This window comes from Pseudopipra pipra, chromosome 6 (assembly GCF_036250125.1).
Source record: "Pseudopipra pipra isolate bDixPip1 chromosome 6, bDixPip1.hap1, whole genome shotgun sequence".
In the NCBI taxonomy this organism is placed as follows: domain Eukaryota; kingdom Metazoa; phylum Chordata; class Aves; order Passeriformes; family Pipridae; genus Pseudopipra; species Pseudopipra pipra.
This window is the reverse complement of record NC_087554.1, coordinates 1,275,381-1,296,821: the sequence shown is the minus strand read 5'-3', so window position 1 is coordinate 1,296,821 and position 21,441 is coordinate 1,275,381. Positions and strand designations below refer to the sequence as shown.

At 40.6% G+C, this 21,441-nt stretch overlaps 2 protein-coding genes and 1 long non-coding RNA gene across 3 annotated transcripts in view; 2 read left to right on the top strand and 1 right to left on the bottom strand.

Moving 5' to 3' along the window:
* LOC135416638 (uncharacterized) overlaps positions 1-21,441 on the top strand; it is a 414,600-nt gene that overhangs the window by 151,461 nt on the left and 241,698 nt on the right.
* Positions 544-21,441, bottom strand: part of LOC135415348 (uncharacterized) — a 22,747-nt gene continuing 1,849 nt past the window's right edge. Inside the window, exons 3-4 of the long non-coding RNA XR_010431095.1 lie at positions 1,178-1,251; positions 544-832 (exon numbers count right to left, since the gene is read on the bottom strand). This is a non-coding gene — a long non-coding RNA (uncharacterized LOC135415348). The remainder of the gene's footprint in view (positions 833-1,177; positions 1,252-21,441) is intronic.
* Positions 11,014-21,441, top strand: part of SLC5A12 (solute carrier family 5 member 12) — a 17,203-nt gene continuing 6,775 nt past the window's right edge. For both annotated transcript variants that reach the window (XM_064656957.1, XM_064656956.1), the window contains exons 1-9: positions 11,014-11,634; positions 13,631-13,696; positions 14,371-14,422; positions 15,709-15,776; positions 16,806-16,960; positions 18,067-18,207; positions 19,264-19,393; positions 19,729-19,817; positions 20,680-20,792. In XM_064656957.1, coding sequence (XP_064513027.1) covers positions 11,278-11,634; positions 13,631-13,696; positions 14,371-14,422; positions 15,709-15,776; positions 16,806-16,960; positions 18,067-18,207; positions 19,264-19,393; positions 19,729-19,817; positions 20,680-20,792 — 1,171 coding nt within the window. In that variant the 5' untranslated portion in view covers positions 11,014-11,277. The remainder of the gene's footprint in view (positions 11,635-13,630; positions 13,697-14,370; positions 14,423-15,708; positions 15,777-16,805; positions 16,961-18,066; positions 18,208-19,263; positions 19,394-19,728; positions 19,818-20,679; positions 20,793-21,441) is intronic.

Genomic DNA, 21,441 nt, shown 5'->3' with positions numbered 1-21,441 from the left:
TGCCCTCTTCCAGGAAATTTCATACAGAACAGCAACAACCACATAGAATCTTTCACTGGGTATCAAAAGCATGTTTTACTCTAGTGTTACCTTAGGAATGACTTTAATACTAGGACAGCTTCCCGTATTTCATTCTTGGACGAAATCCTGACTACTGCTTACAAAAATCTGAATTAATTTTGCTTTTCTAAGTTAAATGTTTAAATTCAAATAGCTGATTGATTCTCCTTAATAGTGTGGGAAGTTGCTGAATTTGCCATATGACTTCTGCCTACCTTGTATTATTCCAAATGACAGAGGAACCAATATCAAAGCTTGATGTGGTTTTGAGTTCAGTATTTTCTATTTAGCTATTATTTTGACACCATCTAAACACACACAAAGCCCAGAAACAATGCTCACTGGAACACAAACAGCAAAATATTGTTGGTATAGGAGTTTTACCCCAATTATAAAGGTATAAATTACATATAGTTCTCATGTCTTTCTTCTAGATTAGTCAACTTCTAAAAAAAATTATGACGCAAACATGACAGTGAAGTGCAAGAGTGGTACTTTACTTTACTGCTACTCATTTGTAAGCAAGACGCTTAATCACACTGCCTGTGTCTCCATCAGAACAATATAAAAGCAGTCTCACAAATTTCACTCATATCTCCAAGGGGAAAAAACTCATTCCAAGCCACTTGTTTCCAAAACAGTGTTAGTCCAAGCCTTCTATACAGGTGTGTTCTAATTTCTATATTATCATTTCCAGATTACTTGTTTCTCCTCCAGTGGTGTCAGTTCTCAGACAGTGCTGTGTCATGGAGCTGTGCCTAGTCATCACACCCTAGGAAGAAAAATGATAAGGAATTATGCACATTGCAAAATGAATTCACAAATGTTTAAGGTACACAGCAGTATTTAGGAGGAACAGTCCTCTGATTGCCCCTTTAAATTATGAGATTAGATAGCATTCGAAGAACAAAGTGTCCTACAGTTATAAATCAAAGATTTACAGCCTGTAAAGAGTATTTAGGTCATAACTACAAATGCCTGTCAAAATGTATTTATGGAGCTGAAAAAAGGAGTAGAGATACCGCAACATAAATATTTTTGCATTGGGAGTGGGACCTGGACCCATCTGAAAGTGTTTCCCCATGCAGCACCACTAGATTTAGGAACCTTTGGCTACCTGTTAAAAAGCTGATTAGCCATGCCTTTTCAGACAGCTCAAGTGCAGCATCTGGTCTGTTTTATTTTTCTTTCCTGTGGAGAAGGAAGATAAAAGAGTGAATTACTAATCCAGACTCATGCAGCCAGTTGGCAGGAGTTAGGCATGGGATCAGAAGTCCTGTTTCCAAGCCTTCACCCACAGACAAACTCCACTCAAAAAGTAAATCTAAAAAAGACTGCTGCCTCTCAGTTTTCCCTTCTCTCCTCTAAATTGAAAGCAATCGTTAATGTTCCACAGATGTTACAGGGCAAAACAACATCAAAAATAAAACAACAAAGATGTTAATTAAAAAAAATAAAAACAAGATAAAAAGCCCCAAACCAAAACAAGCAGACTTTAAAAACAAACAGGGAAAACCCCACAGCAGTAGTAAACAGATTATCCAAAAATTCTGCAGGCTACTACCCTGCACTGGGTGCCATATGTACAAGAAGGAGAAGCAAGAAGATGAGTTGCAAAAACCAATTCCTGTCATCCCCATGTTCAAAATTCTTTCACGGTGAAGTTTTCAGGCTCCCAACAGAAAGTGACTTACCCTGAATTTTTTGGTTTACCTGTCAGAGATTCAAGGAAAAAAACCCTCATCTCTTCTGAACTATCTCTCTGCATTAAAACTTCAGCCTTTCCACCACAGGCCTTCATATATAGCAAACATGTAGGTTTAGAATTTATTGCTGAACCTAAGTATATTTCCAATGTCACATTCTACTATTGTAATATTTTTCCTTTCCATGCTTCATTTCAGGGGTCAGCTTTCCAAAACTGTTCAACATGTGTGCTCAGAGTCAAGATTCCAAATGAGCAAAAGATTGAATAAAAACAACATCCAACTCCCTGCAGCTTAAACTGAGAACCACCCCAAAGTATTCTCATATACACGACAAAAAGCAAAATCCCAAGCAAAACCAACATGAATAATGGAAAAAGTAACATACACCAAACCTCCATGGCCCCTCTACTTCACAAACATACGTATCTACTTCTTATACATAGATATGTGCACACATGTGCACACACAAAGCCACAAAATGAATGGACATGCAGGTCGTCATGAGGCAATCACATTTTATGTAGTAGGATACAGACACAATCACACAAAACCTGATACTTCACAGTATCATAGAATCATTAAGGTTGAAAAAGATCATCAAGTCCAACCGTTAACCCAGCACTGCCAAGTCCATCACTAAACTATGTCCCCAGCTGCCACATCCAGATGCTTTTTGAACGTGCCAAGGATGGTGATTCCATCACTTCCCTGGGCAGCCTATTACAGTGCCTTACTACCCTTTCAGTGAAGAAATTTGTCATGATTTAACAAACTTTCTGCAAATAAACAATAGACCAAAACTTCTGTAATCTAAGCTGCCACTTAGGCATCGACACAATTTATCTCCTTTTTCTATCACCTGCAAGAGAAAAGCTTCAGCAGGCAGCAAGCAGGAAAGCTAACAGCACAGTGGAAATTTAAATTTTGCTGTAACTGGCTTTAATTTAAATTAGGATATTTCACATACTGTGTGATCCCAGCCCAAACCCTCACTGGTGGGATTTGGAGCTCCCAAGGCAAGCCCCTGCTGAGCCCATGTGTCAGTGCCTGTTGGTTGTGTGAGAGGCAGCTGATGGTGGGCGAGTCGCAGTGCCCTGCAAATGCTTCTTCTGGGCATAGGGAAGACATCTGCTTTTGAGCAGAAAGCAGTTGTTTACATCCTCCTAAAGGAAATAAAAAGGGCTGTTGATGTGTGCCTCCAGCTGATGTTTTGTATTCCTCAATATGATTCCTGATAGTTGGTGTGACCCCCAGATATTCCTTTGGCTTATCATGCCAAAATCAGAAGGTGCTGCTGAGGGCTGGAGTCCTTGTGGTATCTGTTCAGAGATCCTCTCTTGAATCTGTGTCCAAAATGTAATCTCCTTCCCCTACCTGTCCCCAGGCAAGAAGGGCACAAGTTTCCTTTAGTAATGCTGAAGTTACACCCCTGCTTTCCCAAAGCAAGTAAGACAAAAGTGTCCCTGCTATCCTGGAGTCAACAGCACGTGAAAAGCTGATCAATTTATCAAACAGAACCAACAGATATGGGAGTGAGAGTTCACATAAGCAAACTCCAGAGAATTTTTTACAGTCATTCCCACTGCTATGACATCCCTTGTCCTGATTTCTAAGCAATTACTGTGGCAGCATGTCATATGTCCAGCTTCACACAAGGTGCAGAGCGCAGGCTCAGCTCTCATGAAACAGGCTGATGTGGCATTGCACGTGCACCCCTCGCCACCCATTGTCTAGTGGCAAAGGCTGTTTTCCATTCAGCCAAATATACTTTCTCCAATTCCTAATATTCACTTTATGTAATAATATTTCTTTGGTACCCTTCACTTGCCCTTGTTAAGCTTTATACAGTTGGTGGCTGCCCAGATCTCTAATTTGTCGAGGTTTCTCTCTACGGGGCCTCTCTGCTTTCTGCAGCCTTAAAGGCAGCCCAAGGAAAGGTCCAAACTAAAGCTCATATACCTAAATTTAAATTAATGATGAGATTTTAGCAAAGCATCAAGAACTTAAGTCCCTCAGATGCATGACAGATGAAAACGTCTGTCAGGGCAAAGACCTATGGAAAAGCCATGGCCCAACCCCTTTCCTCCTCACCTCATGCCCCCTGGAACATGTTAGAGGCAAGATTAGAGAAGGCCAGCTCTTCCATCTGATTCTTTCAAGTAAAAGGTATTGTGCAGTTGCTGGCAAAATCCTATTTATTTATTTATTTTGATGGATTACTTTAACTATGACTAGCTCTTCATCTTTGCTCATTTTAATCTATTTTAAGCTTGGGGGAAAAAAGAGCAGATAATATTTGGAGGAATGCAATGATAACTGGCAATATCTGAGTCATTAAACAGTTCAAGAGAAGCTATTCTCTTCGCAGAAAAATGCACAAAAATTTTTGCAGTGTGGTAATATTGCACTCTATATCAAGATAAGGATGTGGGTACAAAAGGGGAGTGAAGTTATATAGGCAGAACAGGACGAAGAGATCCCTTTTGAAGGACGTTAAGAATGAAAAGTGAAAGTGATAAAATAAATAAGTCAATAAAAAAGAATAGTTAAAGATGATCGATCTGCAAATCATACTTAAAAGGTCTTTTTTGTTTTGGATTTTCTGTGATGTGGAAAAATGTAGTTTTTATACCACAGCTTCATGGGAGTGCATGAACCATATAATCTGGGGGAACACGTCAGGCCTGTTTAGTACTAAACAGCTTCATTCGTCAGGGAGCACCTGAACATCCCCTTTACTAGTGCTGGGTAATACACAGGTGAGTGAAGGGTTGTGATCCTCAGCTTTATTGTAACTAAGGATGCTAATTAAAGCTGCCCACAGCCTGCACAGGCTTCTGTATGCACCCTTAACAATCCTGTGAAATACACATCATCTCTCTGTTCTTAATATTGCTGCCAGACTGCTTCCAAATGCTTCTTTTGCAGGGTTGAGGCAGTATTTCTACTACTTATTAACAACTGAAGACTAAATCAGATGACTTGTTTTCTGGAGCTTTTAACAGCACAGAAATAGTGAAGCACACATTGCTTTTTCATCCTCTTAAAGTACACTCCATTTCTTTATCCTTAAATCACCTGCAGTGAGATCTCAACTCCCTATTTCCTTCCCAGGTGCTACATACTCCCCAAAGTGCTTTTTGATGTACATATAAAGTGCCTTACTTTTGCTGTTCCTTATTCTCACTTTAAAACAAAGTGGAATGTAATGCTGCTGTTTTGTTCAGTCCTTGACTGCTGTCTGCTGAGACACACTGGGATCAGGATGGCTCATCCTTTTGCCAGTCCACAAGTTTTACAACCTCTTAACTTGTTCAGCAAACAAAAAGAAAAACCCAATTTAACAGCTTTGGTCTGCAAAGCTGTAAGCCAAACAGAAATAAGTCCTGTTTTCAGAGAAATTAGTTATGTTTTCTCAGACTATTAGCACTCTACTCTTCCCTGCAAGGATCTGAAATAGCCAATGTGGTATGAATTTCCCCAGCACAGCCCAGTCCTGCCTTCCTTTCAGTCTCCTTCCCTTCTCTCTGTCATGCTCACCCTCGTGCATGCTCCCTCTCTCTCCCACAGAGTCTTACGTTGTCAAAATCAGCTAAAAAAGTAGGACATCTGATTCTGGAAGCTTCCTCTGAAACCCATGAACTTGCATCAGTGGACAGACATCAGAGCAGAGCAAGTATGAGACCCACCACAGCTAAAATTATCCTGATGTGATAACCAGGGAGTGCTCCAAAACAGGGTGGGACATTCTCCAGTCCCACCTTTCAAGAAGTGTTTGCCACAGTGTCTAAGTGGAAAATAGAGACGTTCCAAAGGACAGCCTTAACTCCTTGGTGTCCAAACCAAGAGCACAGCAGCCTTTCCAACTTGTTCTGTTTTGCAAGCAGGTCTGCAGCAGCTGTTTCACACCTCCACCCCACTCCAATCTGCTACAGGAGCTATTGCATGGGCTATGCAACTTGTGATCTGACTGCAATAGTTATGATTTATTTTGACTGATATTTGGATTAAAACATCTTTCATACCTGTGCCATTCCTGGAAAATGAATCGTTATCCCGGATAGATAAGCAGCTGACTCCTCTCTTATATGCTGCTTTTCCCTCTATAATAAAATTCCAGGGAACTGAAGGACCAGAGCCAGCCAGGTGCCTAGCATGAACCTGTGGAGGGGCCCATGGGAGAGGCAGCTGGGAAGCTGTGAGGATGGCTTGGAGCCTTGGAAAACTGAAGCTGCACAGCAGAGAGGGGCCCTCATTCCCTGCACTATCATTTTGGAGGGGTAAATGATAACTGACATTATTTTAAGATGCTTCTTTTTCTTGATAATATGACTATCCAAAATCCAGTGTATCAGATTGACAGTGTTTCTCCTCACAAAGTTCCCCAGCTCGCTGTCTTTGTAGAAAAAAATCCAATTCTCAGTGCAAACCATACATTTTTCTCCTGAAAAATGTTCACGAAGTGAGCAAATGGGTTGGCAAGTGACTCCACTAAGTTTGCATCCTACAATGCAAAACAGAGGGAAGTAGAAGTCACTACTGGCCACAGTCCCCACTGGGTGTCCTGACGTGACCTGGTGCCACCAGGGAAGAGCGATCCCATGGGGAGGACTCTGTGTCCCCAGAGAATGATCTATTTTGCAACTCTAAGCAATACCTCCAGTTGCCCATACTACTGGACTATAATGATCTTTTTATAGTCAAATGAGCATGTCGTGCTGAGGAAACAGTAATCATTAAAGAGGAGCCTCTTGAGAATGGCCAAAGTCCACTGTCAAGGGAAGATAATAACCCCTAAGTGTAACAGGACTTCTGGATGACACACTATTGATTTTACAGAGCATTTTTTGCTCCAGAAATTTACTTTTTCTCCATAAACTAGTTACTATTTCTTTTTCAGCCGTCCAGTTAAATGTGATGTTAGTCCTCCAGTGCCTATTTCTATGATTTTTTCACAGCTTAATTTTGAAAATTATTGAAAAGGAATAAGAAAATAATTCAGTCATGCATCAGGGTACAGTAAACCCCTTGTCTTTTATATAGCAAAATAAACCATTCACAGACTTGATTCTAGTATTTGCATTATTAGGAGGAAAAAATAGTATTCTTCAGTACTGCACAGGTATTTACCCAATAGCTGCACTTTAAATGCTTTTTACAGAATCACGGAATATGTTGAGCTGGAAGGGACTCCCAAGGATCATTGAGTCCAACCCTTAGCCCTGCACAGGACCACTCCCAAGAGTCACACCCTGTGCCTAAAAGTATTGACCAAACACTTCTTGAACTCTGTCAGGCTTGGTGCTGTGACCACTGCCCTGGGGAGCTTGTTCAGTGCCCAACCATCCTCTAGGGGAAGAACCTTCTGCTAATATCCAACCTAAACCTCCCCTGACACAACTTCAGGCCGTTCCCTTGGGTTCTGTCACTGGTCACCACAGAAACCAGTGCCTGCCCCTCCTCTGCCCCTCACAAGGAAGTTGTAACTGCAATGAGGTCTCCCCTCAGTCTCCTCCAGGCTGAACACACCAAGTGCCCTCAGCTGCTCCTCACACGGCTTCCCCTCAAGGCCCTTCACCATCTTCATTGTACTCCTTTGGACACTCTCCAATAGCTTAATATCTTCCTTGTATTGCAGACACCAAAACTGCCACAATATTCAAGGTGAGGCCACCCCAGGTCAGAGCAGAGCAGGACAATCCCCTCCCTTGCCCCGCTGGTGATGCTTTGCCTGATGCCCCCCAGGACACGGTTGGCCCTCCTGGCTGCCAGGGCACTGATGACTCATAATCAATTTGCCATCAATCAGGATCCTCAGGTCCCTTTCCTGGCACTGCTCTCCAGCATCTCATTCCCCAGTCTGTCCATACATCCAGGGTTCCCCCATCCCAGGTGCAGAATTTGGCACTTCCCCTTGTTGAACTTCACACATTTGCTGATTGCCCAGCCCTCTCATTTGTCCAGGTCCCTCTGAGGGCCTCTCTGCCTGCCGGGGAGTCAACAGCTCCTCCCAGTTCCGTGTCATATGAAAACTTGCTCAGTGTCCCTTCCAGTCCTGCACCCAAGTCATTTATGAGGATGTTGAGGAGCTCAGGGCCTGAGATGGAGCCCTGAGAACCCCACTAGTGACAGGTCACCAGTCTGATGTTGCCCCAGTCACTGTTACCCTCTGTGCTCAACCTGTGAGCCAACTGCTCCCCCACCCCCTGATGTGTTTATCCAGCTGTGAGCTGGACATTTTGTCCAGAAGGATCCTGTGAGAGACAATATTGAAAGCTTCACTGAAAGCTAAAAAGATTCCATCACCTGGCTTCCCTCGATCCGCTAGGTGGGTTGCCTTGCCATAAAAGAAAATCAGGTTTGAGAAGCAGGAACTTTCCTCTCCTGAAGCCATGCTGGCTGTGACCAATGACTGTGTTGTCTTTCAGGTGTTTTTCAGTACTTCCCAGAATAATCTTCTCCATAACTTCACCAGGCACTGAAATAAGACTGACAGGCCTGCAGTTTCCAGGGTCCTTCTTCTTACCCTTCTTGAAAATCAGGAGCTCTTTGAGGATTCTTGGATGAATCCCATCAGGCCCCATTGGTTTGTAGGGCGATATACTAAATAGAGGACCTTTCAAATCTAGGGGCTAGAAAAGATTTGCCTAGAGAAATATATGTAATAGTTATTTTTTATAATAATATTGAGAGGCTGTTTATGGAAACTATGCAAAGTATGCACCCAAAGGAAAAAAGGGTGCACAATGTGCACCAGCTGTGGTGGTGAGAGGAGCAGACAGAGGCTTCAGCTTCCCTTTATTCCTCCTAGGGAACAAAATTCAAGATGTGATACATGGAGCATCATTTTTTGGAGATTAGGATAAAGCAGGTGCATCTGGCAAGCGTTAGAAGATAACCCTCAGGCTAATGTAATGCTGAATTGAGGTTTGACTTTTTCCTAGTCTCATACTGAAAGATGTAATGATAGATAGTCATTCATTCAAGATATCTCTCCTCTCCCACTTAAAGGGCTGTTCTTAATGTTCCCAAAAATCAAGGGCAAAAAGGTACAGCAGTTCATGGAAAAGAGCATTCCTTGCAGGTTTTCCTGCCTGACTGCAGGAAGCCAGCCTGCAGCCCATTAGAAACACCTTTACCTTTACCGTCTCAGATGCCAAAATTGGGCCTGAAATAGAACCTCAGATGCAAACAGCCTTGAGTGGAAAATTGAAACACTTAAATTGGAATTTGTTGTCAGCTTCTTGGTTCACAGTCAGATGCTGAAAGAGGTATTGAAGCTTCAAAGAGTCAAGCTTCTTCTTTGGCTTACTCTGGCTAAAAATTTGTTTCACATGAGTTTGCACAAATAAAATATGAAACTATTCTTGTTATTTCAGGGAAATAAAAATATCAATTATTCCCACGTACAGAATATAATCCTGACAGAATAACAAGTGTTTACGCATTATTTTGAAATATTTCTTCTTTAGAAATTTTATTTCTATTTTATATTATTTTTATCTATGTGAGATTTTGCCAAAACTGTTATTCTGAACAACCCCATGAAGTGATGCTGAAAATGTGTCAGAGGGCTATGGCATCATAAATAAAAAAATTTACATTTCTAACTTGATTTTCAGTTCGATATTCCATTAGTTTTTTTCTACTTTGTGCAAATTACTATCACTGAAAGAACCCCACTTTTCTGCTAGAAAACCCATTCATAATAAAAAAAAAAAAAAAATCACCACAGGCTTACATTTATGCCAATAGGAATTTTTTACACTACCCTTATTTTCCTAGAACGGATGTTACAGGTATCTTCCACTTAGAGTCTCTTTGGTAACATGACTGGCAGACAAACCTTCTGAGCCAGATGATTTTTTTTTTTTTTAATTTACTTTGTATTTTCATTTGTTATCCCAGGCCCCACAAACAGTTCTGGAATGTCTGGCAAGTGAAAGTTGCTGCTTTTTTGGGAGTGTAACACCTTAAGGCATTTGTTCTGCACAGAAGAGAAATATTAACTAGCGATGGGTGTACACTTGGACACAGTTGTATGAAAATTCTCAGAACACTACCTGTACTGACTCACTCCCACACTCCACAATAATGCAAAGTGATTCACTGGTGTCTCATCTGGTCCCTCCATGTAACAAACTGCAGGTTACAGCACATAAGACAGTGCTATGGCAACAGATGGAGCTTTAATCCATGACCTGGCTTTCACAGGGGGCTGGGTCAGACATCACAAATATGCACTTCATATTTTTAACTTCTGGACACTCAAAGTGTCTCAGCTATAGATGGAGCAGTGCCTTTTAAGAAGGACCTTTGCGTGTTGGTTCAGGGTTTTTTGTTTGTTTGGCTTTCTTAGTTCACATTCAGCAGTAGAAAGAGGTCTTTCAACCTCCCCTTTTACACTCAGTCTCACCAAAATCAGCCACGAAAATTGCACAGCTACTCTCCTGTACATGTGGACAGAAGCCAATTCCAGCTGGGGGCTGTCCTGGAGTTTCTTTGGCTCTGCACTAAGCAATGAAGGTTGCTGTGCACGTACTCCCCTTTCTCCTGAGCAATGGATGGGAACAGTCGAGGCTTCAGGTCTGGACACACACTAATTTGCAAGGTACAACTGACACAGCAAAACCACCTGCATTTACTGGTGACTTAAGAAGGAGAAATGAGGATCCATCCCCAGCCAAGATAAGGCTGAAGAAAACGACTTCTGCTATTAAAAGCTCTCCCAGGGTACTTCATTTCTTTCTTGATTTTCTCCAAAACATGTCCTCTACCCTTCCTTCAGGGCTGCAACTACCACACACTACCTCTTTGTAAAAGTTAATCCTTCAGGATGACAGGTCATTTCCTACTTCTTTGGAAAAGGTATTGTTATGGCATTGATGGAGATAAAATGAATATTTATTTAAAACAAAACAAAAACATACAAGGAAAACCTAATTAATTGAATTCAACAAATTATGCCAAAGACATAGTTAAGAGAAGTGTTACTGTTTAATCTGCTTTTCTTAGGTCCTCTTGTCCTATAAGTATGCCCAAGGTGCAGGCGGGCAGGTCTGTACACTGAGCTTTCCTTCATTTTGCTCTCCTTTATTTATTTCTCTATTGTCTCACTTTATTATTTAAAAATGCTGAGAGGTTAGACAAGAGTCAGATCGAGTCAATGTGTCAGGCTAATGTTTAACCCTAAATTTATACCTCATAGATAAAAAGGGATTGTACTACAGATTTCACAGCTAGAGTCCCTCGCTTCAGCCTGCCTGGCAGAAGCACTAGTAGCTGTAGAGTCAAAGTGCATTCAGCACCTTCCTAACTCATCCTTAGCTACGTTTTTTTTCCCCTCCTTAGAACTGAACTGGATTAAAAAACACCTTCTGGTTGTTTATTATTTGTCATCGATGAGCTACAGATAAGCTTCAGCTTGGCTGTCAACAGAGTTAATCTGTTCAGAGCACCAGTCACAGTAAACCAGAATCCTCCATCAGAGAATTGTACAACTGGTGCAATGCCAAACTTTGAAGCTCCGGAAGTCAAAAAATTTGTGGCTTGGGACTATGTTGTTTTTGCCGCGCTGTTTTTGGTCAGCGCCAGCATTGGAGTCTTTTTTGCAGTTAAAGAGAGGAAAAAAAAAACTTCAAAGGAGTTTTTGGTGGGCGGTAAGCAGATGACATGTGGACCCATAGCTTTTTCTCTCACAACAAGCTTCATGTCAGCAGTAACAGTCCTGGGGACACCCTCCGAAGTTTATCGCCACGGGGCATCCTTTGTGCTGTTCTTTCTTTCATACGCGCTTGTCATCATTTTTACTGCTGAACTTTTTCTACCTGTCTTTTACAGATCTGGCATAACGAGCACTTATGAGGTAAGTGAAAGTCCTAAAATCAAGGCACTGTTCTAGCATAAGTCAGTATCATGCATGTATTTTTAGATAAAAATCTCTGACAGAAAACTTTCTGCGGTGTTTTACAGAACAATCGCATCGATATATCAATTATTTTTAGAAACTGGTTGCATTATCCAGACTAGTTGTTTATGTTGCATAGTCGAAAGCACAAAATAAGGGTCAGAGATCCTGTTATGCACATATAGCACAGACAGGGTATGGGTTTACACACCAGTACCAAATTAAATTATGGTTGGAAAATATTTCAGTGTATCCAAATGCTTGTGATGTTACAAATATTCCCCTCTGGTTTAGAGAGCAGGTATTAAAGACAGAGTTTAAGAACAACATTCAACACTATCCAATTCAAACTTAGTCTAGATATGGCAATTTGATCCAATTTACTATAAAAGTGGACTATTGGATATCGAAAAATCTGAGACGGGAGGAAGAGAAAGAAGATGACAGGCCTGTTCCAGAAATAAAAAAGAAAGAAGAAAAAAAGACAGGGTTGGAAAACAAATTCTCTAGGAAACTAAATTAACGACTTATGAATTTTGTAAAGTTTTTGCCTGGCATTCTTTCTGGAAGACATTATTTTCTTCATAATGCAGTTCAGCAGCAGCCTTTATCACCTGCACACCCACAGGGCAGCTACTGACCATTTGGGATAGCCTCTTACTTACTTTAATCAGCTGCTGCAAATTTAGTTGCTCTTGTTTGTGGGCAGTTTCAACTAAGCAAGAATCGGATGAAGAAAGTTGGGTTAGTTCACAAGGAGCTTCCTGAAAACAGAAAGGCTGCTCATGTTCTCTGAGCCCGAGCCCAAGGAAGGGTTTTGGTCAGGCAGATCTGCCTGGGTATTTGGAAATCTTTTCAGGTTGGAAAAGAGTCAAATTGACCATTGCTGCAAGTGGTTGCATTTTCTGGGTGATTTTCATCCAAGATCAGAGAATTAATTACTTTTGTCATCTGAAACACCAAAGGTGTCGTTGTAGTAAGAGAGACCCTTCAAGTAGGCTGGAAAGATGATTTTGCTGGCTTCATGAAATAGTTTTAGAAACAGGTCAAGTTACATAAACTAATTATGTATTTGTATGGGAGACCATAGGGTTTATTATACAAGAAACACAAGACAAGCACAAACAAAATTAGTAAGAAAGAAGATGCTTTGGCAATAATACATAGTGCATAGCCTGGAGACTTGTAAAAGAGAGAAGACTTGTACAGTCCATGCCAGGTATCTGCTGGGGATAGGGGACTATGGCCCAAGGAGAAACCCAGCCCAGGGCAGGCTGCATGTCACAGGGGCAGAGAGATTTTACAGAGACTCCACAGAGAGATACCAGGTGGTGATTCAGGCTTAAAATCTGGGCTTTTGGGTCCAGACATCTGCTCACCTCTGCAGCTGTGTGGTAGTTGGGAACACCTCTCTACATCCACCTGGAAGTCCGTAAGATCCCCTCTCTTGTCTTTTCACATTGGTGATGTGCAGATTTGGCTTTAGGCTGAGGCAGAGCAAGTGAGAAAGCCAGCTTAGCTCATGCACTAGGAAACTCCACGTTGCTGCTTCACCATCTGCTCCACCTCCACTTTTGCCAGTACTGGAGTCAAACAATGCTATTCCTGCTAGAGATGAGCTTAAGTTTCCTCATTGTATAGTTGGAACATACTTTCATTTGAAGTTTAAATTTCCCTCCTTTGTAGCCCTTGGGCTCTTCCAGTTATTCCTGATACAAAGAAGGTACTGCAACCCAGCTAGAACTTCAAGTACATGGTACAGATGAGAAGACTTCTTAAATGCAATTATCCCTATGTGTAAGGACAGTCCTGCTCTCCTTATCACTTGTAACAGCAGTGCCAGCTGCCAGTGATTTTACTTGCATGGCAAGGTGTTACTTGGGGCAAACAGAAGAGTAGCATCTGTGTCACAGATGCTACATGTGCAATTTACTGAGATTACTCTTTTTCTTAGTATTTGGAGTTAAGATTTAACAAGATTGTCCGCCTTGCTGCAACGTTGATCTACATCCTGCAGACGGTAAGAAAACATTGACTCATTTTAATGCTAATTTCACTCAACATTGATTTTCACAGAGTAGTCTCAGAGGGCACATTTTTTAGAATGAGATGTTTTAATGAAATTACTCTTTTTTTCTTAGTTTTTTTCACTTGGACTATGAATGCTAAAATGGTTGTGTTGTGGAATATTGGGAGACATTTCTTTTTGCATGATTTCCATTTTATTAATTTCCAAACCTTCAGCAATAGATTTGAATGCTACTGAGCTTTACGTTTTGTTTCTCCATGAGTTCTGATAGAACTTACATGTGAAGGGCATTAAGTCAGTTACTTGAAAGGATTGAAGGCAAAAATTAAAATTTAATTTCTGAGATCCATGCGACTTATTTCTGTATCACTCTTCATGTTTTCTGCAGATACTCTCTTTCTATTTGGTGACAATATTTTGTCATCTAGTCATCTTAGTAATAGGTGAAATAAGTAATATCAAGACAGGTAATTGTCCTTCCCTCAGGAAGGAATTAAACCAAAGATTTTTATTTTGTAAGGGCTGAAACAGAAAGACATATACAATACAGGCAGACCTAAAGAACATCCTAGATCCAGTGTTTTGCTCAGAGCCCCACTCTAAATAGAAGCCTTATCACTGAGCATTCAAATACATGACTTTTTAATGGACTTTTTCTCCTTCAGATCCTCTACACAGGAATAGTGGTCTATGCTCCATCACTGGCACTCAACCAAGGTGAGTTCCCATCCTGCACTACACTGCCACCCCAAATAACCACACCACAAGGCAATCAGAGTAAATGAAGGGAGGAAAATTGATAAATAACACAAAAACCCAACTCTCCTCAAAAGTTCTGTGAGCAGGTTTTGCCTCCACCTCACATCTCTGCCTTTCTGACCCCCCAGACCCCTCTCACACCCGTACATTAGCAGGAGCCTCGCTGTTGCTGCTCTGCTGTCCTTTCCACTCAGTAACCACCTGAAGAGGTTCGCAGCAAACAGTTTCCCAACACCCTGACAAAGTTCACAGTACAAGCTGATGATCCAAGACCATGTTCTGTACTTTGACTCCCCCCTTCGCTGTCTCCTGTGTTCCGATTTCCGTGGGAGTAACTCCTTTCCATGTAGCCGGAGCTCAATGCTGTGCTGCTTTCTGTCTGCAGACTTATTCAAATCATGTTTGCAAGCTAGGCATACAGCACCCATCACCACAGGTGGGATCAGTGATTTTACTGCCATAGGGCACAAGGAATCAAAATGACCCAAATCCTGATTTCACCCAAACTGACTGGGAAGAGATTGTGAGGCTGCTTTCATTGTTCATCATCTGAGTTGCAGCCGGTTTGTCCAATCCCTCCTCTCATACAGCACCAAACTTCCTTCCTCTGGTGTGCAAAGGAATTCCATGTGAGAGTTCAAATTCTTTATTATGCCATACTAACTTTGCTAATAAGAGAACCTTTAAAAATATATTTGCTCTCATAAACTGTGCCTTGTGGGAGAGAATTCAAGATCAGCCAACCCAAAATTTGTATGTCTTGTGTAAAGGAACTTTATGAGGCAAAAGGAACAAAAAAATTCGTTTTACTGAAGCACATTTTAGCATCAAACTGTTCCTAGTTGCAGGGAATGGAATTTACTTAGGGGTTGGGTGTTTTTGTCTTAGGATTCTTTGGGATTCTCTGAACAACTTGGTTTCTCAGAAAAAGTTCCGGTCTGGGGAACAGAAGGGAAGCATTGCTTATAATGCTGTGTCCCATCAGAATGACACTTTTGCTTTATGCAAGTATTCTTCTTACATGTTACTTTTGCTTGAAAGTTAGTTAATTCCAATTTGAAAGAGGACAACAATGCATAACAGTATCCAGAAGTTCTAAGAAACCTGAACAATCCAGCAAAGCTCCTAGTAGACACAAAAGATTAAAATTAATAATTACTCCTATCCTTCTAAAGCTAAAGGATTACAGCTCTACTGTTACTATTCAGATTTCTCTAATGATTTGGTTTTCTTTGGTTTTGCAGTCACTGGATTTGATCTCTGGGGCTCTGTAGCTGCAACAGGAATTGTCTGCACTTTCTATTGCACTCTGGTATGTAACAGGCCTTACTGAACAGATGGAACACAAATGGTTAATTCAACCACCCTTTAAACATGACAGACTATGGCAGAAGGGTGTCTGCCACATACAGTCTGACTGAAGTTTAAAGTTGGAGCACACAGAGATAAATTTCTTCTACACTATGTGGTATAAATAAGTCTATTTGGAGAAAAAAAAATCCTGTCTAATCCTCTGCTGTATGTTGCAAGGTTTAAACAAGACAGCTTGAGGCAGAGTCCAGATAAGGAGGTGATAACCTTCCCCTGTCATACTAAATCTTTTGATAAGACTTGATTCTTATCTTTTACAAGTTATAGGCTGAAAAACTCTGTAATGAAAAATGTGCCTCTGGTGTTACCCCAGATCAAGAACAGAGCAGTAAAACCTAGGAAGGACAACCAACAGGTCATGGAAAGCTTTGCTTCTGAGTGGAAGCAACATGAGACTCCAAATTCCAAAATAGATAAACATGGCAGTGAAGTAGCAGAGTCCTGGGGCTCAGGATACAACCTAGTTCCTGTTCTCATTACCACTAATGAATTTTTTCAATATTTCAGTCCACTCTTTTTGAAATCACTTATTATGTTGCTATAGTACACATTTGATCAAATATGAAAGTAGCTATGGAAGAAAGCTGAATGGCAAACTTTTCTGGGGCTATTTTCCTGTGTGAGGCTAACTGTGCACCAGTGGGCTCTGAGAACACACGGAGTGAGACAGGATGTATGAGCAGGTCAGAACTCCCTAATTTTTGCCCTGTGATACGTTCTTCAAATGCATATAAAGAAGGCATAAAAAAAGCATTTAACTGGAAGTCAGGTATTCTCATTTAACTATTTAGGCTGTGGAATTTTCCGACCTGCAAAAATACAGCCTTCACAGGAGAATGCAAAGAGTCCTGATTTGCTGGGTGCTGTGCATACAGCTCGTGAGCTGTTGAAATAAGGAGTCTTTCTACATTTTGCAGTACTCAAGCAACAGGAAAGAAGACTGGGGGCATACAGTTTCTCTTCGTTTTAGGGAGGATTAAAAGCTGTTGTCTGGACAGATGCATTTCAAATGATTGTCATGGTGGCTGGCTTTCTGACGGTTTTGATTCGAGGAACTAGTCTGAATGGTGGATCAACCAAAGTCTGGGAAGATGCCCATGAAGGATCACGACTAAACATATTCGAGTAAGAAACAAGTGGTGCAATACTTCCCCTTTTTGAATATTTAATGTTTAGAAACCCTACCCTCACTAAGCCAAAAACATGGTGTAACTCTTGGGGATGGTCCTGTGCAGGGCTAAGGGTTGGACTCAATGATCCCTGTGGGTCCCTTGCAACTCAGCATATTCTGTGATTCTGTGAACCTGGGTGATTCAGAGACATCCATTCCTCATTTCTTCAGCTCTTGGCAATGCAGTTGGCCCTCAGGAGAGCTTAACTCTTTCAAGAAATCAAAGCTCTGCTGAACTGAAGGAGAACTGCAGGGGGTTTTTTTTGTGTGTAGCTACAAATGAAGCCAAATTATTCCTTCCATCTGTATACATCTTTCATTTTCTTTCTTAAAATTAGCACTTTGTTTTACATGCACTCACCACAGCAGCTAGCAATGGTGCACTGGCATAGAAATCTGACCTTCTTTTGGCTGTTTGGGGCATTGACTAAAAAGTTCATTAATCAAGGCAAGTCACTGACAGAATCCAGCAGCAAGGTCAAATGTTATCTGCTGTACCTACCAAGATAAGGAGAACTGCAAAGATGACAGATTTAAGACAGAAAGATATGCTTGTACCAGTTAGATTTACTGAGTAATGGAATTTCATTGTACAAAAGATAACACTGCAGCTGAAGCAATTTCTGTACGGGAATTTAAGTCATCATGATGTGTTATTAAGGGTTTGCTGGATTTTTTTAGAGTTTGCTAAGTGACCTTGTTCCTAGCAGAGGACAGTGTTCCAGGCAGGATGGCTTGTAGGTCTGTTGCTTCAATATGATGCAGATCTGATATTTGGGCATAAGCAGCCTCATAAATGTGATTGATTTAATTAATTGGTCCTCTGACTGAATCTGAATAATATTTGTTTATCCTGATGTGAAAAAAATGTGTTCCAATATAAAAGTAATAAAACTTCCAGACCTAAACACATCAGATGTTGTCTGTGCTGGAGGACAGTATTGCCAGTGCAGAATTTCTGATTCAGATGGTAGGACATGCCAGATAATCGTGAAAAAAATCACCTCTTGCTAATAAATGTTTAAATAAGCAAACTAAATTGCTTCTTTCTTTCTTCTAGCTTTGATGCTGATCCTTTGAGACGACACACCGTCTGGACAATAGTTATTGGGGGAACATTTACATGGCTAGGGATCTACGGAGTCAATCAGTCCACGATACAGAGATGCATTTCTTGCAAATCGGAAAAGCACGCTAAACTGTAAGCTGCCTGTCATTAACCTATTCCTGCCATCAAGCACACTGATGTGGAATTACACTAAGTTTCTCAGCTATGCTAAGTAAAAACTTGGGATCCCATTAGGTGGTAGCAAGCTAATTTTGCTCTGACAGTCTTACTACCCCTTGCTCTAATTGACTTAAGTAAATGCAGAAAGAAAAAGAGATAGCTATCTATCTGTTGCAGTTTATCAATTTGGGGTCAGCCAAATTAATCCCCAGAAGCAGAGTATGGCAAAGATGCCCACACAGAAATTGTGCTATCTACAGCTTAATTGTAAAAGTGTATTTATTGCAATTGTGTTAAAATTGTATTAAAAGTGGTTATTGATTTTGTGGAGCACTACAGCACAAGGTATTATCTAAATAAAATAAAATCAATAATTTATTAAAATTCTACGGTATAAAAATAATCAGAATCAACTTCAGCAGTAGCATGTTTTACTAAACAACCAGATTTTTTTCACACACCTAGCACTAATTGCTTGCACACATGTCTAAAGCATAAAGGTTCTTACTTTTTTCCTTCTTCAAACAGTTAGCCTTTTTGCTGGCTGCAAACATACTAATTTTTCTTGAGGTTGTGTGTGTCTATATGAATTTATCCTGCAGAAAATTCATTGTCTGAAAAACATTTATAAGTCACACCAGTGAGACACATCACTAGTAAGAAGTTGGGAAAGTATTTTGGGTCCCAGGTCTGAACTGGCCTTAGCAAGAGACCTTGCATAAGGTGATGTTCAAACAGCTCTTACAGGGGACAGGAGTGAAGACCCAGTGCTCAGTGCAGCCCATTCTGCATAGAGGATACTGGTCTCTTCCAGTTGTACAAAGTTACCTGGAAACATTATCCTTGCCCTATAGCATAATGATGCTGTAATTCTCCATGTTTTTTTAAACTCTTGCTTTGAATTATACAGCCAGCTTTGAATTAGATAACCAGCTGTAATTAAGGCATCTCCCTAAAAGGTTTGGAATAAATAACTTGTAACAGTTTTGTTGTTATTTTGCATTAAACAGTTTCTCGCCTTTGCTCTAGGGCACTTTACCTGAATTTATTGGGACTTTGGACAGTCCTAGCGTGTGCAGTATTTTGTGGATTGGTGATGTATTCTCATTACAAGAGTTGTGACCCTTGGACTGCTGATTTCATTTCAGCTCCTGATCAGGTACAGATGTCCATTACTGTAATTAGGAGCTGCTTTGGGCCCAGATATAGCATATACCAGGACAGTTTAAATTTTGTGTAATGCTTTATGTCCTTTCAGCACTCAGGCTGGTTGCCAAATCAGGGCTACAATAATACCTATTCTGGCGCTTCTGCAGTGCTAATCCAAATGGGCATTTTTACCAAAAGACATCCCCTTTGCTCAAAATCTGACACCATGTTATTTGAGATAATGCCAGAATTTAGCAACATGCCCAGAAACAGCTACTTTTCTTCCATTACCCAGGAAAACCTTAATTAATTTCTTGTGTTGCTCTCATGCTCCTTCTACCCCAGCTCATGCCCTACTTTGTCATGGACATTTTTTCTTCGATGCCAGGAGTCCCGGGACTGTTTGTTGCCTGTGCATTCAGTGGAACACTAAGGTCTGTGAATTTGAAATGACATTTTAGCTGTGTAGGATGATTTCTAAGAAGAATGAGGTTAAAACATGAAACCCTAACAAAAAGCCCGGCTGTTTTTCTTAGAACATTCTAGGAAGCAGCACTAGTGCTTTACTGAATTACATTACATCCCTGGGGGTATTTGAAAAGGGGGGTATTTAAAAGACATGTAGACATTAGGGAAATGGTTTGTGGTGGACTTGGCAGTGCTGGGTTAATGGTTGGACTCCATGATCTTAGAGATCTTTTCCAACCTAAAAGATTCTGTGATTACATTTATGACACAGTCTATCTCCACTTCGCCAGTATCTTTATATCCCAAATAGGTTTTAGAATAATGTTATCAATGCAGACAAAATAAAACTGAGCTGCTCATGGCGAAATTGTCTTTACCTAAGCTAACTGCCACAATATCACAGTCAGGATATAAATCTTCTCAGCAAGTCTATCTGTGACTGTATTCACCAAATATGGGTTCATTCCCCTAGCTTAAAGCCAGGTCATTCATGAAGGACCAGGGTAGCACTAGTGGTAACTGCACATATTTCAGTTCATAAGAGAGTAAAGTTTTAATTCTGGAACATCTATATTTTGAAGGTCTTTAAGATTTGTAAATAGGATGAGTTTCTGTCTTGTTCCATGCCAGCATGAAGCAGACCCCTCCACAATTGCAGAGGTAAAAGAAACCTCCCCAGCTACAGCAGCACACATGAAAAACACCACAAAATATACAGTTCTTGAGGAGCATTAGTGCTGAACAAGAGGAAGCATTTCTCTATATATACAGTTGGATTTCAGATTACACTGCTTTCTATTTACTTACCATCCTTCTCCCTTTCTACAGCACTGTAGCAGCCAGCATCAATGCTTTAGCAACTGTTACCTTTGAAGACTTGGTCAAGAAAGGTTTCCCAAACCTCTCTGAGAAGATGAGCACGTGGATCAGCAAAGGCTTATGTAGGTACCCTAGAGGGGTTCCATTTTTCAGCAGCAAAGGGCACTGTGTAAAGACATTCCCTGAGAAACACTTGTGCTTTGGTAACCTCCACAGGAATGCAACCCTTTAGAAACTCCCAAGGTGAATGTCAGCCTGATTCTTCAACAGCATGAAGTACCAGCACTGTATGGTACTGGAACAAACATAGACTAGCATCAACAACTACTCAAAATCCTTGGAAAAGTTTGGTCTACTGAAAATTTTAGAAAACACTCTTTATGACACAGAAAGAATATCAATGTAGTTATTACCACATTAATCTATAGTAGTATTGCATATCCTTTTAGAGCAATACAATAAGTAATTTCTATTCAAGCTTAGAGTTACTGTATAAGCAGGTTATTCAGCTGTTCAGAGAAAAAAATACGTACAAAAAATTTAAAAAACCCAGATCATCAACATAGCAAGCATCCAAAGTGACTTGAATTTTTAGGTTACTTTTTAGAATTATTGCATTCATATCATAACCCTTTTATGAATACCATAATATCATAAGCATTTTATTAATGTTCATAAACCTCACGGAAGGGCCAAGCCAATATCTTTAGTATCTCTGCAACTGTTTCTAGCCTTCTCCATTTCTGTTTTTCCACTTACTACTTAGTTTTT